This window comes from Esox lucius, chromosome 11 (genome assembly GCF_011004845.1).
Source record: "Esox lucius isolate fEsoLuc1 chromosome 11, fEsoLuc1.pri, whole genome shotgun sequence".
Classification (NCBI taxonomy): Eukaryota; Metazoa; Chordata; class Actinopteri; order Esociformes; family Esocidae; genus Esox; species Esox lucius.
In genome coordinates, this window is record NC_047579.1 from 55261838 (window position 1) to 55289680 (window position 27843).

Consider the following 27843-nt stretch of genomic DNA (forward strand, 5'->3'; position numbering starts at 1 on the left):
TTATCATGGATTACATTCTTTATTTCAGATAAAGGTTTATCATGGATTCAATGTTTTATTTCAGAGTAGAAACTACAATGACGACTTGACATTTACAGATGTTGATTTCCCATCAGCAGAAGAGTTCAATTCCTAAAAGAAAATTTGTTTTAATTGACTATTGTGCATTTCTTGAAGACTGGAAAGAAAGTATGGCACAGCTTTTTGACTTCACTAAACTGGCTCGCAACTAAAGCACAACCTTTAAAGGAATGTTAAACAAAACCAAACACTGAACTCCAAAAAGTCTTCAGAAATAATTACCATGTCAGGATCTGGATCATACAGATCGTTGTTGAAGCACTCTGCATAGATTGTCCGTTCATCCATCTTGGTCATAAGAGTCTCTTTGTCTGTAGCCTGACATTGTGATGCAGCTCTGATTCTAAACAGTTGGGTCAGAGTTAGTATCACTCTAAACACATTATATCATATCACTCTGCAGACCTAAACAGCAGGGCCAGTGGTAATTTTATCACTGGATCTAAACAGTAGGGCCAGTGGTGAATGTACATAAGGCAGCCATTCCAAACTGTACTTAAAAATGTCAATCTTCTGTCATGTTAACATACCTCTTCCTGATGAAGAACACTGCCATCAGCACTCCACCAATGAGACTGAGGATGCCCAGAATGAGGGGGGCATTACTGCCAACTGGCCCCTCCTCACAGAACTCCCCTTGGTATCCCAGGGTGCATTGGCAGGTGGTCACTCTGCCCACTGTCACACATTTCCCATGTCCGTTACACTGTTGGACATCACATGACTTCGGGTCCAACAACTGCACCTCTGACCACCCATCACCCCTGGAGGGAGAATTTGCTGACCAATCGGGGCCACGGGGAGTTGAAGCTGAAGGTCTACCATGATGGCCATTTTGGGGCTTCTCTCTAAAACCACCTGGATGGACAACAGGCAGTTAAATGTTACAAACAAATCCTCTCCCACATCTTTACCCCACGGTATACCCAATCACCAACTGATACAATGCAGCTAGGCTGAGGGCCTTGTGAGCATACAAAGCAGCCAAGTTTTCTTGCTAATGTAGACTTGTGGGGTAAGGCAGTTTTTGCTTAATACATGTGTATTAGGATAATTAAAGCTAAGTGATTAGTATTTTAAACCCTAGTAAGGAAGTGGCAGGCTAGACTGGAAATTATGGGAAAAAGAAAATCAGTTTAGAGTTCGATGAGCAAGCAGGTAGCTCTGAGGTGAGAGACCTGGGCCAGTGACAGGCAGCTCTGAGGTGAGAGACCTGGGCCAGTGACAGGCAGCTCTGAGGTGAGAGACCTGGGCCAGTGACAGGCAGCTCTGAGGTGAGACCTGGGCCAGTGACAGGCAGCTCTGAGGTGAGACCTGGGCCAGTGACAGGCAGCTTCCCAGTATGAATGACAACGCTGCATCAAGGGTCTTTGGACAAAGTCTATTAACTGTATCCTGATAAACTGTCCATTATTTTGGATGGAATAATGGCAATTATAGCATTTATATTTCATTCAGTGTAAAATGTTTTGTTGGAATTACCCCTTAAGTCCATCCAAAAATAAATAGTCTGCAGTATGTTGAGAGCAGTAATATTAATTGGTTCCCCAAAGCACCCAATTTGACAAGTAAAACTAGGTAGAAAGTATGCATGTATGTGAACTGTACTTGAACTTTTGGTCCCTTGGCCATTTCTTGAGGGAGGGGTATGTTATGCATAGCCGAAAGAATCAGAAATTACAGTTTTAGTTTAATTTGTGATAGTTTGTTTCCAATTGATGTCTTTTTGTTTTATTACCTTCATACAGGGCTCAATGGCAAAAGATTAATTGGAAGTGTGATTCCCTGTATCAATAGATTTAAATTAAGGTAATATAGTTTGATATTTCTGGGTGAAATACATGTGCCTTATGAAAGTGCCCTAAGAAGTTTAATTATCAATTCAGCCTCTTAATTGTCCTTTAAAGAAACGATAATTGACCATTTATGGGAACAGCTCAGGGAAGTCGTCAATGTTTTTCTATGGAAAGTCTCTTTGCTGCATTTTAATTACATTCAGATTAGACTCACAGTTGATCTCGTCTGATTGGTCAAAGCAGTCGAACAGCTGGTTACAGAACTTTGTCAGTGGGAGGCACCTGCTGCCATCATTACAGGCCCTGCTGCCCTCAGGGCACTGAAGGGATTGGCTGCATGCTGTGGTATTTAAAGTCTGGAAACCACGCCCACATTTACAGCTCCACCCCCCTGGGTGGACAAGACACAGCTGACTGCAGCCACCATTCCTCTCTGAGCAACCATTGGTTCCTAGGACAGAGACAGGACAGGAGTACTGACAGTGCGCAGTTATTTGAACAAGGTAAAATAATCAGCAGAATTGCTGATGTTCCATGTCAGAGAAACAGATGGTCTCTTCACTAGCCAGTGGTGGCGAGACTTACCTTTCTGACTAGATTTGCCGTAAGCCCGGATGGCCACTATGTTGGTCTTCACTTCAAACCACAGCTGCTTGGGCTGATCACCATCACTGAACCAGAGTCTTGTCACATCTACAGGACACAATGTTTTTTTGCAATCCAGCAATTCACAGAAAGCTATTGACACCTTGATCCTAACCCTTGCTAACTAGACTGGAAAGTCAGTGGATGACAAGTGCTTAGAGTGCTGTTTCTACAGTTACTGAACAATGTTACTCAACTATGTTTAATAAATAAAACCAACAGCAGAACTCAGGGTATCATAACAAAGCAGAGCGCAATGTGCATTTCTTGAAACATATATTGGTACAAAGATTCAATTTGGATCCACTCATTTATCTGCAATTTAGCAGAGACTCAGGGCGACACCGTTTGAATACACAAGGTTCTCAGACAAATACAATCCCACAAGAAAGTCAAAGGCCTATGTCCGTTGGCTTAGCTTTTTTATCCCGATTTCGAGCCTGCTTGAATTCACTATATACATGCTATACCATGTTGCCCTTTCACATGCTTGTGTGTGTGAACGGGTCCACTACACAAACAAACCCTATGGAGCATACCATGTGACGTGGTGCATGCAGCATGTGAGTGGAGAGAAACGAGTCAGAGGAGCGAAAGAAAAAGGACAGAAAAGGGTCATGTAATATGGGAGGGTGGGTCAAACGGCCCTGCCCCCCCTAATTCTACACCCCTGGATTAGAGTCAACTGTCACTGAACAGTACAAGTACAGTGCAACAAAATGTAGTTAAATTCTAACCAGATGTGTAAATACAAGAGGGCAGAAAACAAGTTTAAGGGTGTGTTAAGTGGGATGTATAGACGTGCAATTAAGGCAAATGCAAAATGCCAGTTTTTACATACATTTAAGGAAATTGAAATGAATATTGATATCGCAATATTCATGATCAATCAATCAATCAAATCAATCAAATTTATTTATAAAGCCCTTTTTACAACAGCAGTTGTCACAAAGTGCTTTACAGAGACACCCGGCCTTAAACCCCCCAAGGAGCAAACAACAGTAGTGTTGAATTTCAGTGGCTAGGAAAAACTCCCTAAGGTCGAATTTTAGGAAGAAACCTAGAGAGGACCCAGGCTCAGAAGGGTGACCAGTCCTCTTCTGGCTGTGCCGGGTGAGATATTAAGAGTCCAATTGGAATAATAAATACATTTCTCTGGGCTAAATCCAGAGTCTATTCGATTTTAGACTAGGTCAGAAGTATGACCAGGTGGACAAGGACAGGGACAGCAACAGGCCCCCCAAACCAGGTACTCCGCAGGTGTGGACCAGGACCTCATCTCCTTCTAAAATTTTAAACTGGAGGAAACTGAGAAAAGTTAGTAGTACATCCCTCATATCCCCCAGCACAATAATATAGCAGCGTAACACCTTGGAACTGAGACGGGGGGAGGTCCGGTGACACTGTGGCCCTACCCGGGGGAGGCCCCGGACAGGGCCCAACAGGCAGGAAATCAATCCAACCACATTGCCAGGCATTTAAATACCATTGTCCCGGGTTAGGGGTGTCATTTAAATACCATTGTCCCGGGTTAGGGGTGTCATTTAAATACCATTGTCCCGGGTTAGGGGTGTCATTTAAATACCATTGTCCCGGGTTAGGGGTGTCATTTAAATACCATTGTCCCGGGTTAGGGGTGTCATTTAAATACCATTGTCCCGGGTTAGGGGTGTCATTTAAATACCATTGTCCCGGGTTAGGGGTGTCATTTAAATACCATTGTCCCGGGTTAGGGGTGTCATTTAAATACCATTGTCCCGGGTTAGGGGTGTCATTTAAATACCATTGTCCCGGGTTAGGGGTGTCATTTAAATACCATTGTCCCGGGTTAGGGGTGTCATTTAAATACCATTGTCCCGGGTTAGGGGTGTCATTTAAATACCATTGTCCCGGGTTAGGGGTGTCATTTAAATACCATTGTCCCGGGTTAGGGGTGTCATTTAAATACCATTGTCCCGGGTTAGGGGTGTCATTTAAATACCATTGTCCTGGGTGCTCCACAGGAGTATATTCTCAGCTTGAGTGAAGGATATAAGGAGGCCTGGACCAGCTTTAAACTGTTGGTATCCGGAACCATCCAGAAACACTGAGCCAATCACTCCAGCACCTGCAACAAAACACTTACTTAGGATCGCAGGCCTAGGGAGATCTAATGAGGTACTACACATAAGCAATACTGAGCTGCCTAGTAAAGGTTTTATATCTATGCCTTCTGTCATGTACTGGTTAAACTCATGACCAATGACTACATGTCAGCCCAGTACATTTTATAAATCACCTATGTCCGCCCAATACAGTTTATAATCTCACCTATGTCAGCCCAGTACAGCTGAGTGCCCTTGTTGGAGAATATCAGCGAGGTTGGAATCACAGCTTTCCTCCAGAGCTGCATCTGACTGCGTCCATCCATGAAGGCACAGTTCACCTGTGGCAGGTTCCTGCCATTCACCTGAGCAAAAGCTGTGAAGCAAAGGCGTCCAGAGGGGGGGTGCAGGGCAATGGAGGTAGTGCCATGGAGGCCAGTTTGGAGCAACGCTACAGTGTGCTGCTGCCGGCTGGTGACATAGAGGTCCGGCTGTTTGCTGCTGCTCCAGTACAGGTTCAGAGTGAGCCAGTCCACTGCCAGCGCCGTCACCAGGTCCTCCTGGAGATTAAGGACTCTGCTGTTCAGGGTCAAAACTGAGCCATTCTGCTTCATCAGGTCCACTGAGCCCTGGGCAGCATCAGCTATGTAAAACATGCTGTCCTGAAGAGCCACGTCCAGCCCTGAGGCCTGTTTCATCCCTGGTAGCAACAGCTCACGATGTTCTGGCCAGTGCTTCAACCCCATCCCAGCATGCATGGTCTTCAGGTATATCTGCAAAGATGGAGGGGAGATTCATCTACATTCATGAGTCTGACCAACAGTAAATAGGTGAAAGTCTGACCAACATTACTGACCTGTGTGACAACAGTAGGAGAAAGGAGTAGGAGGAAGGTGCTGTCTACAGGGGGGGAGCACGTACGGCCGTCCCCAGCCAGGATAAGACCTGCTGGGCATCGACACACCGCATTGAGCCCCAAGGCACCAGCCCCCTGTCGTGTAGGCACTTCCGGAGCCAAGAGACAAAGATTAGAACACCGTAGCTTCTCACAGGGGCTGGACACATTAGCCTGTCTGAGGGGGTGCATCATCTACAGACAAGACAAGAGGACAGAGACTATGAGAGGAGACAGGGACAAACAAAACATGACTCGTACCTTTAATAAGGTTCAAAACTCGTAGAAATTGGACCAAGACAAAAACAACCTTACCCGCAGGCCAAAAGGCTGTCCAGGTCTTTTCAGTAAAACCTTACGGTTCTTGCCAGTGTTCTTGGAGGCTACTTGAATAGTCCTTCTCTTGGTGTCAGACCAGTAGAACATGTCATTGAAGACTGTCAAAGAGAAGGGGCTGGGCATCTCTGATAGCTGCAGAAACTTTGGTAAACAATCCACAATGTATGTTTAGTCTCAATGCCTTAACTAGTTCAGAACAGTAATCCATATTTACTCTACAGTACCAGTCAAAAGTGTGGACATTAACCCACATAATTATTTTGACAGGTACTTTATAACTAGTTCAGTTATCCATGTTATCTGCAGGGTATCTTAGTGTTACCCTGACGTTGTGTCCATCCAGCGTTGCAGAGCCAATGCACTGGAGTTTCTCATCAGCCCAGTAGATGCGATCAGTTAGAGGATCGTCAGAGAGACTGACAGGACGACTGAGACCATGACTCACCACCACCTTCCTCTCAGAGCCATCCATCCCAGAGCGCTCAATCTCAGGGTCACTACCGACCTCTGACCAGAACATCACCCTGGAAGAGAGAACCATGATTATGTCAGCACTGTACCCTTACATGGCACAGTGTTCTGCTCATCACACCGCACGTTCAACCAGGAAATTCCCACCAGAAAACTCAGCCAGACAAAAAAATAAAACACCCAGTTATCATGTACCGACCAACCACAAGGAGTCACTATAGTGCAATGAGACAAGCCCTGCTTAACTTGGTCCCCCCCAGGGTAAAAAGAGACAAGCCCTGCTTAACTTGGGCCTCCCCCAGAGTGGAATGAGACAAGCCCTGCTTAACTTGCCCCCCCACCCCACCCCACTCAACTTGGTCCCCCACCACCCCCAGATTGGAATGAGACAAGCCCTGCTTAACTTGGTCCCCCACCCCACCCCACTCAGTCCCCCACCACCCCCAGATTGAAATGAGACAAGCCCTGCTTAACTTGGTCCTCCCCCACCCCACTCAACTTGGTCAAAAGCATATTATTGCAACATTTGAATCAGAATTCCATAAACGGGACAAAGACACACCCTTTGTGTGGCAGCAGCAGAAGCGAGTGAGGCTGATCCAGGTGTTCATCCAGAACCACAATATAGTTCTGATGCATCACAGTAGTGGGGCACAGCCCCACAGCTAGAACCTGACCAGCCAGCCCATCCAGCCAGTAAAGGTTCCTGCCAATCCAGTCAACTGCAATAGCATCAGGCTTCACACCTAGACACAGGAGTATGCCATTAGCACTTTTATGAGACAGTATGGCTGACCTAAGACTTGGTACTAACTGACCATAGTTAAGACCTGGGGACTGACCTTAAACCCCAGAACATGTGCCCTAAACATATGTCCTAACCTAACAGGATCAGTAAATACTGGTCATTTGCTGACCTTTGAGCAGGGTGCCTGTTCCCATGGTGTTGATGGAGGTCCACTTAATGCTGTCCTCCCCCAGACTGGCCCAGTAGACCCTCTGGTCTGTCCAGTCATAATCCACACAGAATACAGGTCTCTCATTGATGGAGAGCACAGAGAGACTGGAGGTACGCAGCCCCATAACCAGCAGCTCATTCTGCACAGACGCCAGCAGCAGGGGCTCCTCTGCAGGCAGTTAATAGGTTAATACTGGCAAACACCGGAAGATGTTAAAATCAAATTTCTGTACTGAAGGAAAAATTCAGGAAAAGAAAATGTCAGTTTAATTGGGTTTTGGATTGGACAATGACATGAAGTAGTACACAGTTGACAGAAAACAATTGTTAGGAACAACCCATTCAAATTGTCATGGAAACATTGTTTATTAACAGACATAGTTCTATCATTCAATAAGCAAACCAAAATCAGTCTACATGGCAAATATGAAAAATACTACACAACTTATTTGCTTCATGTTTAATATTAAAAGTAGCCTTTTTATGCCTATTTTCAGCATTTCCTATTCCTTGGACAAAGAATCATCCACCAAAAGGTCAGTGGTAGGTGATACACATTGTCCAATCCTACGCCAGATGGTAGTGTGCAAAGGTCATATCAGTATGTGAAAATCTACACACTAAACACCCGAACTATTTGGACAGTGACAAGGGTTTTGGGTTCTGTTTCTCAACACCATGGAATCAGTGGGTATTATTATCCATGTCAGATTAATCATTTAGAAGTTACAGCATGCTTAGATTCTAGGTCTTGCACTGTTGGCTGTGGTGTTCAATAAATATAGCATGATTAGATTCTAGGTCTTGTACTGTCTGTTGTGGTGTTCGATAGTTATAGCATGTGCGACAAAATCAGCTGCTTGACTCAGCAGTAGTGAACTAACCATGTTGGAGCCATTAGTCAAAACAAGGCCTGAGTACCTGGGGTCTTGCAGCTGTGGCCATCTGGGTCCAGCAAGTATCCACGGTGACAGCTACAATAGAAGGAGCCATGCGTGTTGAGGCAGGAGTGACTGCAGAACGGTGGTTGGACCCGACACTCATCAACATCTGCACAGGACAGACCGTCGGCTTGGAGGCGGAAACCTGCCACACAGCTGCACCTCTGTAGAAGACAGTACCTCTGAAGGGTTAAGCTGTGGTACTGACCCCTGAACCATAGTTCCCCAAACAGGACATCTGTATTGCAGCCTCAGACAAGCAAACCTGATACTTTGTAGACAGATTATATAAGTTGACTCCACTAGGTGAACCCTGCTCATCCCACTAGTTCATTTAGTCTTTTGCTCAAATTTTTTTGGAATTGTGCAACTGCATCCAACAACTGGTTCCCGCCCGTCTCAGGTAATGACGCGGCGGGCCCTTAACTGCGTTGCCTCATGGTCATATCGTTCAGAGACTAGATTACTTAGTGCACAAGACAAGCTATAGAAATTGAATATAGTTATATTGTATAAGACCAAGAGCAGAACAAATATTTGAACAGGTTTTCTGAATATCTAGAATATGATTAATTTTACTGGCCAGGCTGTGCTGCTTGGCTTGTATTAATAGGTAATTTCAAAAAATCACAGTGAGTATCATGAGGGTTGTTACCAGGTATGAACAAGAAACTTGGCAAGCCTAGTTCGGCCAGCCCGCAATAAAAATGATAGTTGCACTCCCTGGACGCAAACCCGGGTCTCCCACGAGAGAGGTTATGTCTTGAACCACTATGCAGTAACATCACGCAGTTTGAATATTTCGTTAGACACCATTAAGCATGGTGTTAATCTGAGTGACGTTTCTTGTTAAGTTTACCTCTACCAAAAATGACATCTATGAACTGTATGGCTTTTGCCACTGGCCGTTTTAACAGCTTATTAGCCATTCGTGAATGGCATTGAAACAATAACAATATACAGCCCTGAAAATAATTTATAGACCACTGCACCTTTTCCTGAAAAGGAAGATTGAGTGAGGAACAGAAGGGTTAAAATTAAGAGACCACTGCAAAATGAACACTTCTGTTCTTCACTCAAAACATTCCTTGTCAACTTTTTTGTAAAGGAAAGAAAAAGGTGCAGTGGTCTCTTAATTTCTTCCGGAGCTGTAGGTAATAACCGACTTTTTGTCAAGTTAGAAGATGAGAATCGTGTAGCCAGCGAAGTGTCTATCCTGAACAAATCCTAATATCCGCCAGAAACGGTAAATTAGAGGCTTCCTATAACGTAACTACACAAGGTTGTAGCCATCAATGTTTCTGTCCTAAGGTATAATGTGTTTTGACTGTAATGGGAGACGAACGTGGTACCTGTTGTTCCGTAATCCACATCTATAATCACTACGCAATTTAACAAGGGGCAGTCAGTCAGGCACTCAACCATTTACTGATGGAGAAGATCAAGCCTCAACTACAGAGGAAAGCCTCCTTGATTGACATCTAAATGTAGGCTGTCAACTTGCCTCCATCAAAAGAACCAAAATAAACACCTGAAGTCTGTGCCAGATTCAGCATCACAGCTTCATCAACATTCACTCATACGATAGTTAGGTAGACCTAGATGAATTGGGGCAATGAAAGCTTTATGGCAATAAAAATAAATTGATGTACAATACAACTCTGTTTGGTTTAGCCAAGCAAGCAGTTACGCATCCAAATATAAATCATAACCGGCCTGCAGATCAGCAGAATCAACTCCAACTGCGGACCAACATTCATATGTGCAGACTATCCAAACTTTCGTTCATTCAGATTTGATACAAATATTTTCATTTGTAAATTAGCATTGGAAATGTGCACAGGTTTTTAAATGTGAGCCACAGGGATATCATTTAAACATTGGTAATGCTTATTAGATAATCAAGAAATTACACCAACTGTTAAGCTTTATGGCTATACTAACTAAATTATATTGGATCTATAAATGAAACTATTGTAGTGTAATTTGTGGTAATTGACCCAAAATCTTTTGAACTGTTGAATCAAACCAACTTAATGTTTAAGCTATCTCAAACCAGAATGTGTAAAGTATTATTGGCTATGCCTACTTAGTAATTACCATGACTGACTAAAAAGTTGCAAACTATTCAAAGTACACCAGAACAAACTTTGAAAATGGCTTGAAGCACTTTAAATGCATAGTGTATTAATTAACAGAAACAAAACAGACCTTGGATTTTCACTAGTTGATTAGCCCACAGAATAGTGAAACTCTTAAATCAGAGACAACCCTATATACTACAGCATATAGGTACCAGTTCATTATGTATGTTTGTTGAATTTTAGCACACTACAGACTGAGGTTAATGAGGCCACTTCTAGTACCTTGTTTCAAGCCAAATTCAACACAAATGTGTTCTCATAGCATCACACATTTTGGGTACTTTAGTTTTGCTGTTGCCTCCCCATCAACATGAAGACAACACAAACAATGCCTGATTAGCGTGTGTGGTTTGAGGTCAGCACCCTGTATAACTGGTCTATACAGGGTGCTGACAATGCTGGTTTAAGGTGTACTAACGGGTCCATATGGGGTGCTGACACAATGCTGGTCACAGCTGGGGGACCCAGGGCTGGAGCAGTTGTTGGTGGAACAGCCAGGCCCTTCATCAGAACTATCAGGACAGTTGGTGATGTGATTACACACCAGAAACCGGTCCAGACACTCCCCACTGCCACACTGGTACAGATTGCTGGCACACCTTACCAGACCACCTAGGAAGACAAAACAAGTCACCAGATCACCTACAGCAGACACAATGTCACCTGACCACCTAAAAGTGGCGTCACTCAAAGGCCCAGTGTTTTCTGGTTTTCTCCTTACAGTTCGAATCCAAGTCCTAGACTACCAGGTAATATGTATTCCTAATCAGTCAAGGTCATGAATCAATCATGTGCAAGGTATGAAGAAACCCCAAACACTGCCTGGAATTGACACCTGTGACCTAGACAACAGACCATCAAATGATAACTCACATCCCTCCTCGTCACTGTGGTCAACACAGTCAATCTGTCCATCACACCTCCAGATGGAAGGGACACACTGGTGCTTGGAGACACAGCTCCACTGGAACTCCCCACACTTCACTGGAGACGACACACACTTCTGAAAGCACAAAGAACCACTTTATGGTAAATATGGGAACAATAAGCAACATCTACATACATCAAATCAGGAAGAGCTGTTGCTGACCCAGAAATGAGATTGGGTTCAAACTGAATAGAACGGTCAGAAAGAAGACTTCCACTGAAGTCCGGACCAGAATCATGACAAACCAGAAGAAACACTCCAGGTCTTCTACCTCGATTGTTCTCAGGAACTCAAGCCAACACAAGGTAAAGTGCAAAAGGCCAACCATAGTCGATTACTGACCCTCCAAACAGACACTGCTGGCCACAAACACCCAGTCTGGACCAGCTATACATGGCTACCTTTAGTGGGATTCAGTCCAAACATCTGTACCGGACTGAATCTGAACCATTCAAATCAAGACTTGACCAGTCAATGTGAAAGAGGTGTTCACTCCACATTTGAGCCAGAATGGACTGGGGTGTGTGGGCCAATCATCTAGATACTGAAATAAACATCAGGGTCAATGGAAAAGGCAGTGCATAAAGGATTTCCAGTAAAAAGCTATATGCTGTAATAAATCGGCGGTTCCGTATAGTGGTCAAATAATGTAGAACCCGTATCAAATCGAAGAAGTTTGCTCACGTTTATTGGGAAATTGCAGCCTAGATGTCATTCAGTGAAAATTCCATTATCTTCTCACTGTAATGTTGGTTACCAGCTAGCCTATACATTAAGGGCATTTCTACATAGCAACCTACAGAGAGATAATCTAAACAGAGAAGTTTCTGTTGTTCTCATTTAGGCACATTCACCTACAATGATACGTACATTCACATTGTAATTGTTAATGCTCAGATTCCACAACGCTATTGGAGGGAACATTTACCAAGACAAAACAGAATTACTTAATTTGTTAAAAATTTTGAAATGACAATGGAGAAGAAAGAAGTGTGTGAACCATTGGCTTTGTTATAGATTTCTTTAAGGTTCAGGCACTGACTATCATAAGATTACACTCAGCAAAACAAAGAAATTCCCTGGGTTAGGGCTCCTGACAATAGGCATAAAACACAGTAAAAGGCTTCTGTTAAGTTTTGGTCGACCTACCCATTTAAAAAACAGGTGATGGGTTTGTGAGAACTTCTGCAGATCACCTCTTGCTCACATTAAAGGGGCTGTCTGATAATGGCCCCACCCTTCCAGCCACCAAGCCCCACCCTTCCAGCCACCAAGCCCCACCCTTCCAGCCACCAAGCCCCACCCTTCCAGCCTCGTCTAAGCCTTCCAACGTGCTTCGTCTTCCAGACTAATGCGGTTGGCCCCTCAATGTCAGGAATAGTACTCAGATGTAAACATTTTGTACAAGAAACAAATATCCTAAAATACAATTGAAATCTATTTGAAAATGTTGGCTGTGACAGTGGTATTTTCATATATTACCTGTGATTGACAATGTTTTTCCAGGTGCACAATAATGCATAAAGACATAATATTTAACTGAAGGATTACAGGGGCGCCTCACATTCTCATCTGAGCCATCTGGGCAGTCATCTTCCCCATCACACAGCCAGTCCTCCACTAGACACTGGTGGCTGTGTGGGCAGCGGAGGCCCGCTGGACAGTGGGGGGGCATGGAACAGCCCTTCTCATCAGAACCGTCTTTACAGTCAACGTAGCCATCACAACGAAGAGCCTCAGAAACACACTGGCCACTGCTGCACCCATACTGGTGACTATCACATGGCTCTAGAGCTGGGAGAGGGCAAGAGGTCATGGAGAGAAGAGGTCATGAAAACTATGCAGATACATTACAAGAGGAACGTCACTGATGCCACAAACCACAATTCTCTTCATCGGAGCCGTCGACACAATCCCTCTCTCCGTCACAGAGGAAGCTTTCTGGGATACAACGGCTGTTGTCACAGCGATGGCTGCAGCTCTTGGAAGGCTCAAAGCAGTCCATTTCATCAGAACGGTCCTGACACTGGGCCTTTCCATCACACACCTGATGCTGCTCAATGCACCTCTTCCCATGAGCACACTGGAACTGCCCTGAGGATTAAAAGGTGAATACTAGAACTGACCTGAGGATTAAACGTCAAATACGGGAACTGAGCTGGGGGAATTTCTACAACAATGGGCTATTTAATAGAACCTATAGGCCACTAAAACTGTACAGATCAAAAGGTGAGATTCTGACCTGCTTTGCAAAGAAGCTCACAGTCCTGTTCATCGGAGCCGTCCTTACAATCCACCTCTCCATCACACACATGGCTGTGCAGGACACACTCTCTCCCATCCTTACACAGTCTAGAACCCATACGACACTTCAGGGCTGCTGCCTGGGATGGTGGAGCAGCAATCGTTGGACAGTCAACCTCGTCTGAGCCGTCATGGCAGTGAGAGCGACCGTCACAAACCAGAGCCCTCCCAATACACCTCCTCCTGTCCTTACAGCGGAACTCCCCTGGAGGACACAAAGGATTGTTGGTGGGGTCTCTGGCCACAGGAGGTAATAAATATTAGAATCAGAAAGAGTTCATACATTTACCTCTATTAGGACATTTAGTGATGCAGAACTCCTCATCAAAACCATCAGGGCAGTCTCTCTGTCCATCACACAGCTGACTTTGGGAGATGCACAGGGTGGAGCCTCGACACGTCACTGACGGACTCACACATGCCGGCAGGGCAGGAGGAATATCTGGACTAGGTGTCGACGGAGCTAGAGAGAGTAAATGGCATTGTAACTATCGTCCCGATGTGGTCTCGAAGACACCAAGTGAACAAAAGAACTGGACCATTCCAATAAATGATATTTAGAGCAGGCATAAGCAGCTCTCCAGCCAACATTGAAATAATTTTTTCTAAATACCTCCAGCTGAGAGCTCACATTTGAATCACTGCTAAAGGCTAAACAAAATGAGAAGCCAAGCTGCACACAGGAGCTTACATTTTACTGAAGAGTTGGTCGCCAATTCGGCAGATGGCCGCCTAATAGAACTGTTTGATATCTGTCCCATCACTGGTTCTCACCTTGCTTGTAATTTATGATGATACCTTACTAGCTAATATGACAAACCATGTGCCCAAAGCTTGGACCTATGAAGGCTACTTAGCCATGCCATTCTAGATCAGCTGCTGTGCTAGTTAATGCAAGCCAGACAGCCTTATTCCAAAGACATTTAGACATGACCATCTTGCTTAACTGTCAGTAGCTAAGAGGTCCATTTTGCCTGGCTCACCATTTTTGGGACTCACAAAACCTTTGCATCCCATCAGACAGCTACTGTGTTTAGAAGACATCCTGCATAAGACTCACCACAGTCCTGTTCATCGGAGCCGTCCTTACAATCCACCTCTCCATCACACACATGGCTGTGCAGGACACACTCTCTCCCATCCTTACACAGTCTAGAACCCATACGACACTTCAGGGCTGCTGCCTGGGATGGTGGAGCAGCCATCGTTGGACAGTCAACCTCGTCTGAGCCGTCATGGCAGTGAGAGCGACCGTCACAAACCAGAGCCCTCCCAATACACCTCCTCCTGTCCTTACAGCGGAACTCCCCTGGAGGACACAAAGGATTGTTGGTGGGGTCTCTGGCCACAGGAGGTAATAAATATTAGAATCAGAAAGAGTTCATACATTTACCTCTATTAGGACATTTAGTGATGCAGAACTCCTCATCAAAACCATCAGGACAGTCTTTCTGTCCATCACACAGCTGACTTTGGGAGATGCACAGGGTGGAGCCTCGACACGTCACTGACGGACTCACACATGCCGGCAGGGCAGGAGGAATATCTGGACTAGGTGTCGACGGAGCTAGAGAGAGTAAATGGCATTGTAACTATCGTCCCGATGTGGTCTCGAAGACACCAAGTGAACAAAAGAACTGGACCATTCCAATAAATGATATTTAGAGCAGGCATAAGCAGCTCTCCAGCCAACATTGAAATAATTTTTTCTAAATACCTCCAGCTGAGAGCTCACATTTGAATCACTGCTAAAGGCTAAACAAAATGAGAAGCCAAGCTGCACACAGGAGCTTACATTTTACTGAAGAGTTGGTCGCCAATTCGGCAGATGGCCGCCTAATAGAACTGTTTGATATCTGTCCCATCACTGGTTCTCACCTTGCTTGTAATTTATGATGATACCTTACTAGCTAATATGACAAACCATGTGCCCAAAGCTTGGACCTATGAAGGCTACTTAGCCATGCCATTCTGGATCAGCTGCTGTGCTAGTTAATGCAAGCCAGACAGCCTTATTCCAAAGACATTTAGACATGACCATCTTGCTTAACTGTCAGTAGCTAAGAGGTCCATTTTGCCTGGCTCACCATTTTTGGGACTCACAAAACCTTTGCATCCCATCAGACAGCTACTGTGTTTAGAAGACATCCTGCATAAGACTCACCACAGTCCTGTTCATCGGAGCCGTCCTTACAATCCACCTCTCCATCACACACATGGCTGTGCAGGACACACTCTCTCCCATCCTTACACAGTCTAGAACCCATACGACACTTCAGGGCTGCTGCCTGGGATGGTGGAGCAGCAATCGTTGGACAGTCAACCTCGTCTGAGCCGTCATGGCAGTGAGAGCGACCGTCACAAACCAGAGCCCTCCCAATACACCTCCTCCTGTCCTTACAGCGGAACTCCCCTGGAGGACACAAAGGATTGTTGGTGGGGTCTCTGGCCACAGGAGGTAATAAATATTAGAATCAGAAAGAGTTCATACATTTACCTCTATTAGGACATTTAGTGATGCAGAACTCCTCATCAAAACCATCAGGGCAGTCTCTCTGTCCATCACACAGCTGACTTTGGGAGATGCACAGGGTGGAGCCTCGACACATCACTGACGGACTCACACATGCCGGCAGGGCAGGAGGAATATCTGGACTAGGTGTCGACGGAGCTAGAGAGAGTAAATGGCATTGTAACTATCGTCCCGATGTGGTCTCGAAGACACCAAGTGAACAAAAGAACTGGACCATTCCAATAAATGATATTTAGAGCAGGCATAAGCAGCTCTCCAGCCAACATTGAAATAATTTTTTCTAAATACCTCCAGCTGAGAGCTCACATTTGAATCACTGCTAAAGGCTAAACAAAATGAGAAGCCAAGCTGCACACAGGAGCTTACATTTTACTGAAGAGTTGGTCGCCAATTCGGCAGATGGCCGCCTAATAGAACTGTTTGATATCTGTCCCATCACTGGTTCTCACCTTGCTTGTAATTTATGATGATACCTTACTAGCTAATATGACAAACCATGTGCCCAAAGCTTGGACCTATGAAGGCTACTTAGCCATGCCATTCTGGATCAGCTGCTGTGCTAGTTAATGCAAGCCAGACAGCCTTATTCCAAAGACATTTAGACATGACCATCTTGCTTAACTGTCAGTAGCTAAGAGGTCCATTTTGCCTGGCTCACCATTTTTGGGACTCACAAAACCTTTGCATCCCATCAGACAGCTACTGTGTTTAGAAGACATCCTGCATAAGACTCACCACAGTCCTGTTCATCGGAGCCGTCCTTACAATCCACCTCTCCATCACACACATGGCTGTGCAGGACACACTCTCTCCCATCCTTACACAGTCTAGAACCCATACGACACTTCAGGGCTGCTGCCTGGGATGGTGGAGCAGCAATCGTTGGACAGTCAACCTCGTCTGAGCCGTCATGGCAGTGAGAGCGACCGTCACAAACCAGAGCCCTCCCAATACACCTCCTCCTGTCCTTACAGCGGAACTCCCCTGGAGGACACAAAGGATTGTTGGTGGGGTCTCTGGCCACAGGAGGTAATAAATATTAGAATCAGAAAGAGTTCATACATTTACCTCTATTAGGACATTTAGTGATGCAGAACTCCTCATCAAAACCATCAGGGCAGTCTCTCTGTCCATCACACAGCTGACTTTGGGAGATGCACAGGGTGGAGCCTCGACACATCACTGACGGACTCACACATGTCGGCAGGGCAGGAGGAATATCTGGACTAGGTGTCGACGGAGCTAGAGAGAGTAAATGGCATTGTAACTATCGTCCCGATGTGGTCTCGAAGACACCAAGTGAACAAAAGAACTGGACCATTCCAATAAATGATATTTAGAGCAGGCATAAGCAGCTCTCCAGCCAACATTGAAATAATTTTTTCTAAATACCTCCAGCTGAGAGCTCACATTTGAATCACTGCTAAAGGCTAAACAAAATGAGAAGCCAAGCTGCACACAGGAGCTTACATTTTACTGAAGAGTTGGTCGCCAATTCGGCAGATGGCCGCCTAATAGAACTGTTTGATATCTGTCCCATCACTGGTTCTCACCTTGCTTGTAATTTATGATGATACCTTACTAGCTAATATGACAAACCATGTGCCCAAAGCTTGGACCTATGAAGGCTACTTAGCCATGCCATTCTGGATCAGCTGCTGTGCTAGTTAATGCAAGCCAGACAGCCTTATTCCAAAGACATTTAGACATGACCATCTTGCTTAACTGTCAGTAGCTAAGAGGTCCATTTTGCCTGGCTCACCATTTTTGGGACTCACAAAACCTTTGCATCCCATCAGACAGCTACTGTGTTTAGAAGACATCCTGCATAAGACTCACCACAGTCCTGTTCATCGGAGCCGTCCTTACAATCCACCTCTCCATCACACACATGGCTGTGCAGGACACACTCTCTCCCATCCTTACACAGTCTAGAACCCATACGACACTTCAGGGCTGCTGCCTGGGATGGTGGAGCAGCCATCGTTGGACAGTCAACCTCGTCTGAGCCGTCATGGCAGTGAGAGCGACCGTCACAAACCAGAGCCCTCCCAATACACCTCCTCCTGTCCTTACAGCGGAACTCCCCTGGAGGACACAAAGGATTGTTGGTGGGGTCTCTGGCCACAGGAGGTAATAAATATTAGAATCAGAAAGAGTTCATACATTTACCTCTATTAGGACATTTAGTGATGCAGAACTCCTCATCAAAACCATCAGGGCAGTCTCTCTGTCCATCACACAGCTGACTTTGGGAGATGCACAGGGTGGAGCCTCGACACATCACTGACGGACTCACACATGCCGGCAGGGCAGGAGGAATATCTGGACTAGGTGTCGACGGAGCTAGAGAGAGTAAATGGCATTGTAACTATCGTCCCGATGTGGTCTCGAAGACACCAAGTGAACAAAAGAACTGGACCATTCCAATAAATGATATTTAGAGCAGGCATAAGCAGCTCTCCAGCCAACATTGAAATAATTTTTTCTAAATACCTCCAGCTGAGAGCTCACATTTGAATCACTGCTAAAGGCTAAACAAAATGAGAAGCCAAGCTGCACACAGGAGCTTACATTTTACTGAAGAGTTGGTCGCCAATTCGGCAGATGGCTGCCTAATAGAACTGTTTGATATCTGTCCCATCACTGGTTCTCACCTTGCTTGTAATTTATGATGATACCTTACTAGCTAATATGACAAACCATGTGCCCAAAGCTTGGACCTATGAAGGCTACTTAGCCATGCCATTCTGGATCAGCTGCTGTGCTAGTTAATGCAAGCCAGACAGCCTTATTCCAAAGACATTTAGACATGACCATCTTGCTTAACTGTCAGTAGCTAAGAGGTCCATTTTGCCTGGCTCACCATTTTTGGGACTCACAAAACCTTTGCATCCCATCAGACAGCTACTGTGTTTAGAAGACATCCTGCATAAGACTCACCACAGTCCTGTTCATCGGAGCCGTCCTTACAATCCACCTCTCCATCACACACATGGCTGTGCAGGACACACTCTCTCCCATCCTTACACAGTCTAGAACCCATACGACACTTCAGGGCTGCTGCCTGGGATGGTGGAGCAGCCATCGTTGGACAGTCAACCTCGTCTGAGCCGTCATGGCAGTGAGAGCGACCGTCACAAACCAGAGCCCTCCCAATACACCTCCTCCTGTCCTTACAGCGGAACTCCCCTGGAGGACACAAAGGATTGTTGGTGGGGTCTCTGGCCACAGGAGGTAATAAATATTAGAATCAGAAAGAGTTCATACATTTACCTCTATTAGGACATTTAGTGATGCAGAACTCCTCATCAAAACCATCAGGGCAGTCTCTCTGTCCATCACACAGCTGACTTTGGGAGATGCACAGGGTGGAGCCTCGACACGTCACTGACGGACTCACACAGGCTGGCCGGGCAGAGGTGAGGGCCTGGTTTGATGGCATTTCATTTGTTACTGGAGCGGGGCCATTAGAACCTGAAAGGTCAGAGGTTGTTACAGCCAAGGACTCTAACTGCCTAATTTCTCATAACTTCCCAACTCAGAGAACCTTCCTGCTACAACCCTGTCCTTGGTGACTGTCACACCTATACAGGTAATGCAGCCCTGACTTGGTACACCAGGTTCAGTTAGTCATTGGCTTGTTATTTGAGTGAACCAGGCTTGTCAGCTTAGGACTTCAACAAGTATGGAAAACATCTGGTGGTCCCAGAAGAGGTTCAAACCATCCTGAAGACATCTCACCACAGACATCTTCGTCGGAGCCATCCACGCAATCCCTCTCTCCGTCACAGAGGAAGCTTTCTGGGATACAACGGCTGTTGTTGTCACAGCGATGGCTGCAGCTCTTGGAAGGCTCAAAGCAGTCCATTTCATCAGAACGGTCCTGACACTGGGCCTTTCCATCACACACCTGATGCTGCTCAATGCACCTCTTCCCATGAGCACACTGGAACTGACCTGAGGATTAAAAGGTGAATACTAGAACTGAGCTGAGGATTAAAAGACAAATACTGGAACCAGACCCATTGCTAAGATCACAATACATTCGAGGATTAGCCCACCCCCCCCACCCCCAGGGACAGAAAGTACAGGCTTTTTAATGTACATGTGGAACATTTCAATGTACACGCTAGCGGCCTACACGTCTACATTGTGATAATGCGAGATCGGAATTATAGACTAATCAATCAGGGGCTATTTTTTTTTGGTCCGTTTGAGATCCAGGGTTATTCGTAATAGATCTGGGGCTACAGCTCCGGATGCCCAGCGCTAACAACGCCACTGACTGGAACTGGGCTGAGGATTTAACAGCGAATACTGGAACTGGGCTGAGGGCATTTCTACAACAATGGGCTATTTAATAGAACCTATAGGCCACTAAAACTGTACAGATCAAAAGGTGAGATTCTGACCTGCTTTGCAAAGAAGCTCACAGTCCTGTTCATCGGAGCCGTCCTTACAATCCACCTCTCCATCACACACATGGCTGTGCAGGACACACTCTCTCCCATCCTTACACAGTCTAGAACCCATACGACACTTCAGGGCTGCTGCCTGGGATGGTGGAGCAGCAATCGTTGGACAGTCAACCTCGTCTGAGCCGTCATGGCAGTGAGAGCGACCGTCACAAACCAGAGCCCTCCCAATACACCTCCTCCTGTCCTTACAGCGGAACTCCCCTGGAGGACACAAAGGATTGTTGGTGGGGTCTCTGGCCACAGGAGGTAATAAATATTAGAATCAGAAAGAGTTCATACATTTACCTCTATTAGGACATTTAGTGATGCAGAACTCCTCATCAAAACCATCAGGGCAGTCTCTCTGTCCATCACACAGCTGACTTTGGGAGATGCACAGGGTGGAGCCTCGACACGTCACTGACGGACTCATACAGGCTGGCAGGGCAGGATCCACTGTGTTGGAAGCAATTTTATTTCATTTTGAAACCTGTATCTAAAGACGCATAGAAGAAACCACTGGTCCACATGTACTGACCTTTCACCTTCACCAGAGCCACAATCACCCCGACAACACCTGGTTCTACAGGGACATCTTTCACACGTCTCCCTTCCCGTCGGTCCCACACGGTGAGGACATCATGAAACAGTGACACCAGGAGCGGAGAGCGAACCGCCATGACAGAACCAGGAACATTCCACGCTCTACTGGCAGTGTACGTCTTGGACTTCAACAGACTCATTACCATCAGACCTAGACGAAGAGCGTTAGGTGCAGGACATACACAACCACCTCACTAGAACATACATGTAGGGTCACAAAACAAAGCCTCAGAAGACAGAACTTCAGGGATACAGACCTTCCCCCTCTGCGTTCCAGAGCAGTGAGTTGGATGTCAGGTCAAAAGCAATACGCCCGGTGATGCTTCCATCTACATTCAGGACATCTCTGGCCTTCCCCCCTGACAGTCTTATGCAGAGGACACGGCCTGCCTCCAACCAGTAAAGCCTCCCGCGTTGCCAGTCCAGGAACACATCTGTGATCACACTTGCTGCCTGGTAAAGTCTCCTGGGATAATGACCATCCATATCGGTGACACCCACATTGACCTCATCACATGATAGCCAGTACAGATGGCCTGTCTTCTGGTCTACTGTCACTACACAGGCTAGAAGAGGGAAGGACAGCATATCAATACACAGAACACAGAGGCAAGGGACCAGACAAGGTTAATATTTTAAATTGCCCCGCTACAGAGTAAGCTCATGACGCTGACCCCTACCTTGACCCCAGGACCGATTTAAGACAAAAGCAGAGTACTAGTAGAGTACTAGTATATTTGCACATTTTATTTCTCATCATTACACATTAGGTACAGAAGGGTTGAAGATGACATTCAATGGCTGTGCTAGTTTTCCCAGGCCTATAGTGGACCCCTTGTCATGTGACCAGGGCACAAAACTAGCCCACCAATACAGTTGTGCAGCAACTTAAAAGCTGTGCCATGTGGGGGGCATCCTACAATTATATCCTGAGTAATTATATTAACAACGTAGGGGGTGAAATTCACAACAACCAGGTTCAGTGTTCTAGCGCCACTGGGCATTTGGAATAGTTGACTTGCAATACCATAGTGACATAGTTAACCATCATAACGCTTTTCTTTTAAATGCTCAAAAGAGCTGGAATTGAATGAGCAACCTTTAATAAAGCATCCAACCCTATGTCTCCATCACATGTACCTTGTGACACTATCAAGATGGTTTAATATCTACCTGGTTTAATAGTGGGGACATTCTCTGATTGGCCAGTGCTGAGGCTTCTGCGTGTCACATGACCAGTGCTGTTGACCCAGTAGAACCACTCCCTCCTCCAGTCAATATCAAAGAGCTCCATCTCATCATCGATAGTCAGGAGCAATGTCCTGACCAGCTCTTTTCCTTTTAACTCCAATAGGTGGAGTGTCGTGGACGTTGCATAAGCAAACTGGGCATCTGCATGATTCAAGAACAGGTCAATCAATCAACAGTACCAGAAGTAGCAGATAGAGAACTAACTAAATTAGTGATAAACATACATTCACATGAGCCATCTGGCATAAGCAGTCGGTCCTCAGGACAGGTGCAGGTGAAGCCAGCAGGCTGGTCCAGGGAGGCCAAGCAGAGCTGGCAGTCAGATTTCCCACATGCTGATGAACCTGCTTCACAAATAAAAAACATAAAATATGGTACGGTCCACCAGGAATGGCATGTTATACCCATTCATGGTTGATATGGTTCCATATACCTTTTGGCTGCTGTAGTTCATGGTATGCCTTAATGACTGGAAGTGGTGTCCTCTGAATAAAGGTGTTCTGATTGGTTTGGCCCTGAATGGAGCGCCACAGACCCTTTGCATCAGTCCAGTAAAACCATCTGTCAAACACCGCCAGGCCGTGAGCTGGTCTCCCCTTGAAAAACTCCCCAAAGCTGTAGCGACCACTTCGGTCCACTTTCACTGTCTCTATGGACTGAATACGTAAGCATATTTAAGACCTAGGTAATGTATTAACCATAGCAGTTGTCTAATTGGTTAAAGATTGAGTATTTGACAAACCTTTTTGAAATCACTGATCCAGTACAGTCTGCGAGCAGACACATCCAGGGTCAGACTATGTGGCGATTGTGCAGTGATCACCACCAGAGTCTCCTGCCTCAAACCATCCATCCCAGACCTCTCCAAAGTCATTTTATCACCTGGACCTTGGTTGATCCAAAACAACAAGCTGTAAAGAGAACATTTGTTAACACAGTCAAGTCAATTTATAAAGCATATTTTTTTAAAACACCAATGCTGAACAAAGTTAGGTAATCAATCAAAACATACAACAAATAAAACAAGAAACAAGACCGTTAAGCACAAATGTCCCTAAAAGAACTTGAACATCAAGGAATAAAAATATGTTTTAAGATTAAACAAATGTCTCTGAGGTGGGGGATGACCTGATAATAATGGGCATTTTATTCCACAGTCTAGGGGCCTCAACCGAAAAGGCATGATCACCTTTGTTTTCATCTGAGACTGTGGAACGGCTGAAAGGAACTGAATGGATGATCTAAGGGTCCTGGGAGTGATACAGCCTAAGGACATATATATACAGTGGAGCCAATCCATGTAATGCCTTAAAAACAAGTAAGAGCACCTTAAAATCTATTCTTTATTTGACTGGTAACTAACGACGAGAGGCCAAAATCAAGGATGTCCCTCTTCCTGGTACCAGTCAATCTAGCAGCCTCATTCTGGACAAGCGGCAAGCATGATAATGAGGAGTGACAAATTCCAGAATACATAGTGCAATAATCAATTTGAGCCAATATAAATGCATGTATGACAATCTCCAAGCCCTTAAGAGAGGAAGGATTTTAATTTAGCAAGAGCTCTCAGATGGGGGAAAAAAAGGTCAAGCAAGAATAAAACAGCACCAGCTCCAGAATCACCAAACAGCAACAAATCAAAATACCATTACACCCCAACCAATTAAACATTGATCAAAAGTCCAAACAAACATATTTGGAATACAAAAACAAACATTATCCAACCTTTCAGTGGGCAGAAGAACCATCTCCAATGGGTCAAGGTTCTTGGCCAGGACTGTTGCAAAGCCACTCCCATCAGATGCCCCCACATAGATAGACCGAGTCTTCTGGTTGGTCCAGAAAAGCTGGCCTGTCAGCCAGTCACAAGCTAGACTTGTAACCCCATACTGGTCTGAAAGCAGACAAGGGTCATGAGACAATTTTAGACCTAATAAGCACTTTGTCAATATGGTTTAAGGAGTGGATACATATCCATGTTACAGTAACATTATCAGGAAGGGCCCTTTCACACGTATCAGACGATTCATTCGCCAGTCAGACTCCACTGAGGAACTCTGCATCCCTTACTACAGGGTTAGGGTTACTACAGGGGCAACAAGCCTCTTTCTGGAAATTCATCCCCAGATGACTGAATAGCTTTTCATCCAACTAGATATTAGTTTCAGGTGTGCTAAGAAAGAGGGGGGCTGAAGGTGCAAGCATTATTAGAACAAACCATTTGTGACAGGATCTTAAAACGAACCTGGATAAAGGATACCGCTATGCTGATCCTTAGCCTTGTAGATGTTGCCTTGGTCATCAGCCCAGTAGAATGAGCTCCTGGTCATGTCAAAGGCCAATGCCAGAGGGTCATAGGCCACATTCTGTACCGCCTCAAATGTCAGAGTCTTCAGGTTCAAAATCCCAATAGTTCCCTTCCTTGCAGTTAGAAGCCGAGTATCATTTCCTGATAAATCATCAAATGTTAACAGGCTACACACGCCAACAGGCCACACACGCCAACATGATTGGACTATTGCTTTGATGAAACGGCACCTTCAGCATAGCAGTCAGTGTCTCCTTTAAGCTGAAATCCACCTTGACAGTAGCAGTAGAAGGAGCCGGGTGTGTTGATGCAGAAATGCATGCAGGGACTTAAATTATGAGAGCATTCATCCACATCTGTATCACAGAAAGGATGGGAAAGTTCAGAGATTAATGGTCAACTGACTTAAAGGCTGAGAGTTATTCCAAGGAACACAATGAAACAGCTCACGATGGAGTCTCCAACAAAACCACATACCCTGACAGACATCTCCGTGAGCAGACAGGCTCCACCCAGGGGGACAAGAGCAGAGAGAACCCCAGGGCCGATCCTCACAGGAGTGACTACACCCACCGTTCTCCTCAGAACAGCTCCTCCCTAGAAGGCAGAAAGAAAACCATGAAGCAGCATGGAAACATTATACTGCAGACTGAAAATTATTTCCAAATCAGTAACTGAGCTAAACATTTAATGAATGATCTGTATCAGTAATAATCTCTTTAGGGGCAATTTAGTTGTCATTTTGCACTGATCTTTTCTACATACTTTCATCATAACCATCTCCTCAGAAAATGAGTCATTAGCAGAATCTAGTTGCCGATCCCTGGGGCAGAACAAACCATACCAAATCATTGGTAGGGATTACAGGTCAGTAAGTATACACCAGGGTTTCCCTAACCTTCCTAGACACATCTACTATTATTTAGCCAAGCGTGCTAAGGTCAATTTCTTATTTACAGCAAAAACCAGAGTTGCTTCGGGACAGAACCGGTGTTTTTCACCTGGTCAGCTTAGAGCCAGCAACCAACCATTCAGTGACCCAATGCTCCCGACCACTATGTCACTGAAGTTTAAAGTTCAGGGTTAGTAGTTGCCTAGCACCAGTAGAAAGTTAAAGACAAAATGTTGCAGTTAAAGGTGACAAGTATATTCATACCACAGGTAAAGGGTTCATCACTGCCATCAGAGCACTGCAGCTTTCCATCACACCTTTCATCTTCAGAAATACACACCCCTTCAGGACATTGCAAGGCAGCTAGCCCACAGCGGCCTGGAAGACACAGACACAGACATCTGTGCATCTCAGTTCGGTCACTGGCCAACCTGCCACCACTCCCCAACACAGTAGTCTACGTTATGCTTAAACCCTCATTGCAGCCAGAAGAGATTAAGCATGTTATTTATAATTAAGTGTACCTGGTGTAACTGATGATAATGGATAACCCTCCCTTCAGCCAGATACATTTTCATGTGATGCTACACTATGTCCAAAATAATTAAGCCAGGGCTGCATCAAGAAATGACTGAACAAAAATTAGCATGAACGGGGCAAGATGAGAACAGAAAGACCCATGGTGTTGCACATCTACATCTACAGACCAGACAGACTTTTAGGGTTTCAGCTAACCATGACTGGTTTATTAAAGGTGCATGTCAAAACGGGTGGGCACATCGTGTTAAACAAAGCAGCTACAGCGGATATGAACCCGCACGGCGGATATGAACCCGCGCGGCGGCATGTGCAGCAAACACTGCTGCTTAAGGCGGGCACCCACCCACCCAGACATTCATTCATTAGGACACCAGCCCACCCACACATTCATTAATTCGACAATCCCTCCATTTTAATTCAGTCAGATATTTTAAATGAGTTAATATCATTTACAAGTGGTACAGCTGGTATAATGCACCATACTATACTTTTGATACTTTTAGTACTGCAAACAGCACTAAATTATCACACCTGATCTCACCAACTGACCAGGTATACTGAATTGCTCATTTTGTGTCTGTACTTTTATTTTATTATGATAACTATAACTATCATGTTGATGCTCCACTGTTTGATTATGTCCATAATTACTGCTGAGCATTGCTGAGCATCATGCTGGGATCAATAATTTAATTCTCCATGTGTAGCCAGCTGTACACAAGTATGACAGTAAAGCAACAGGATTTTCACTTTAAGGTGGTGACACACACTGACCTGTCTGTAATATTGGGAGGTTCATGCCCTCCAACCCCCCCCAATGATATGCCCTGCAGTAAAGTAGACTAACAGTCTTACCACATGTCTCCTCATCAGAGTTGTCTACACAGTCATTTGCCCCATTGCAGTAGTGGTCCTTTGGAATACAGATGTGATTCCTACACCTCCAGTCCCCCAGCAGACAGGCCTGGTTCTCTGGGCAGTTTAACTCATCAGACCCATCCATACACTGTCGCTGCCCATCACACATTGCAGAGGCCCTCACACAGTCAGGGACCCCAGACAGGCAAGCAAACCAGCCCCTAGGACAGGCTGAGGACAGGGAAAAGATGAGACAAATCAACCTTCTATAGTATGCATATTAACAGAATACAGAGATTTAGCATACAACAATCCATTTCATCAGAGCCATCCAGACAGTCTCCGCTCCCATCACAACGCCAGAAGAGAGGCAGACAAGTTCCATCATCACACTGCCAGAGTTTACCGCCACACTTCTGTCCCAAACCTGCAACACAACACTAGTTATCCCAATACTGTAACACAACACTAGTTAAACACCAAAACTGCATTACAATATTATATTTTCCAATGTACTTCCCCAAACCTCCAACACAACATTATTTAATCCAAACCTCGGCCCAAAACCTGCATTCCAAAATAAACTAACAAGTAGTGCCAAATATAACCTGATGTACAAAGAAAATAATTTCCAAGTATATAAACAATCGTACCCGTTAGACACGTCAAGCTGGTGAGCAGAAGACATGTGAACTGCACCAGTTCCATGACGACCTCGTTAGGACCAACCGGCATCACCCTTACAGGTATGGTCTTTATGCAGCGCAATTAGCCTCACGATGTTCTGATTAGTCTAATGAAGAGCACAGTGT

General features: G+C 45.2%; 1 protein-coding gene across 3 annotated transcripts; it reads right to left on the reverse strand.

Moving 5' to 3' along the window:
- On the reverse strand, positions 1–27824 carry LOC105009253 (low-density lipoprotein receptor-related protein 2). 3 transcript variants are annotated; one of them, XM_029123665.2, is made up of 46 exons: positions 27685–27824; positions 27339–27458; positions 27029–27262; positions 25898–26011; positions 25219–25338; positions 24972–25097; positions 24679–24882; positions 24159–24327; positions 23176–23344; positions 22867–23089; positions 22658–22777; positions 22356–22574; positions 21440–21748; positions 21118–21333; positions 20886–21035; positions 20535–20801; positions 19864–20079; positions 19396–19596; positions 19063–19311; positions 18292–18465; positions 17959–18207; positions 17188–17361; positions 16855–17103; positions 16084–16257; positions 15751–15999; positions 14980–15153; positions 14647–14895; positions 13876–14049; positions 13525–13791; positions 13164–13376; positions 12847–13076; positions 11228–11357; positions 10773–10966; positions 8191–8374; positions 7229–7438; positions 6874–7057; positions 6163–6364; positions 5817–5981; positions 5463–5696; positions 4833–5379; positions 4504–4629; positions 2463–2570; positions 2092–2328; positions 612–939; positions 304–424; positions 1–132 (listed from the first exon to the last, which is right to left on the reverse strand). In XM_029123665.2, exons 1-46 carry the CDS (start codon positions 27764–27766, stop codon positions 73–75), a joined length of 9114 nt encoding a protein of 3037 aa, XP_028979498.2. In that variant the 5' UTR covers positions 27767–27824; the 3' UTR covers positions 1–72. The 3 variants fall into 3 exon arrangements, with proteins under 3 accessions (XP_028979498.2, XP_028979497.2, XP_034151271.1); XM_029123664.2 differs by having other exon boundaries at positions 22658–22780; XM_034295380.1 differs by lacking the exon at positions 13876–14049 and having other exon boundaries at positions 13525–13542; positions 22658–22780.
- Positions 27825–27843: the final 19 nt, after the last annotated feature.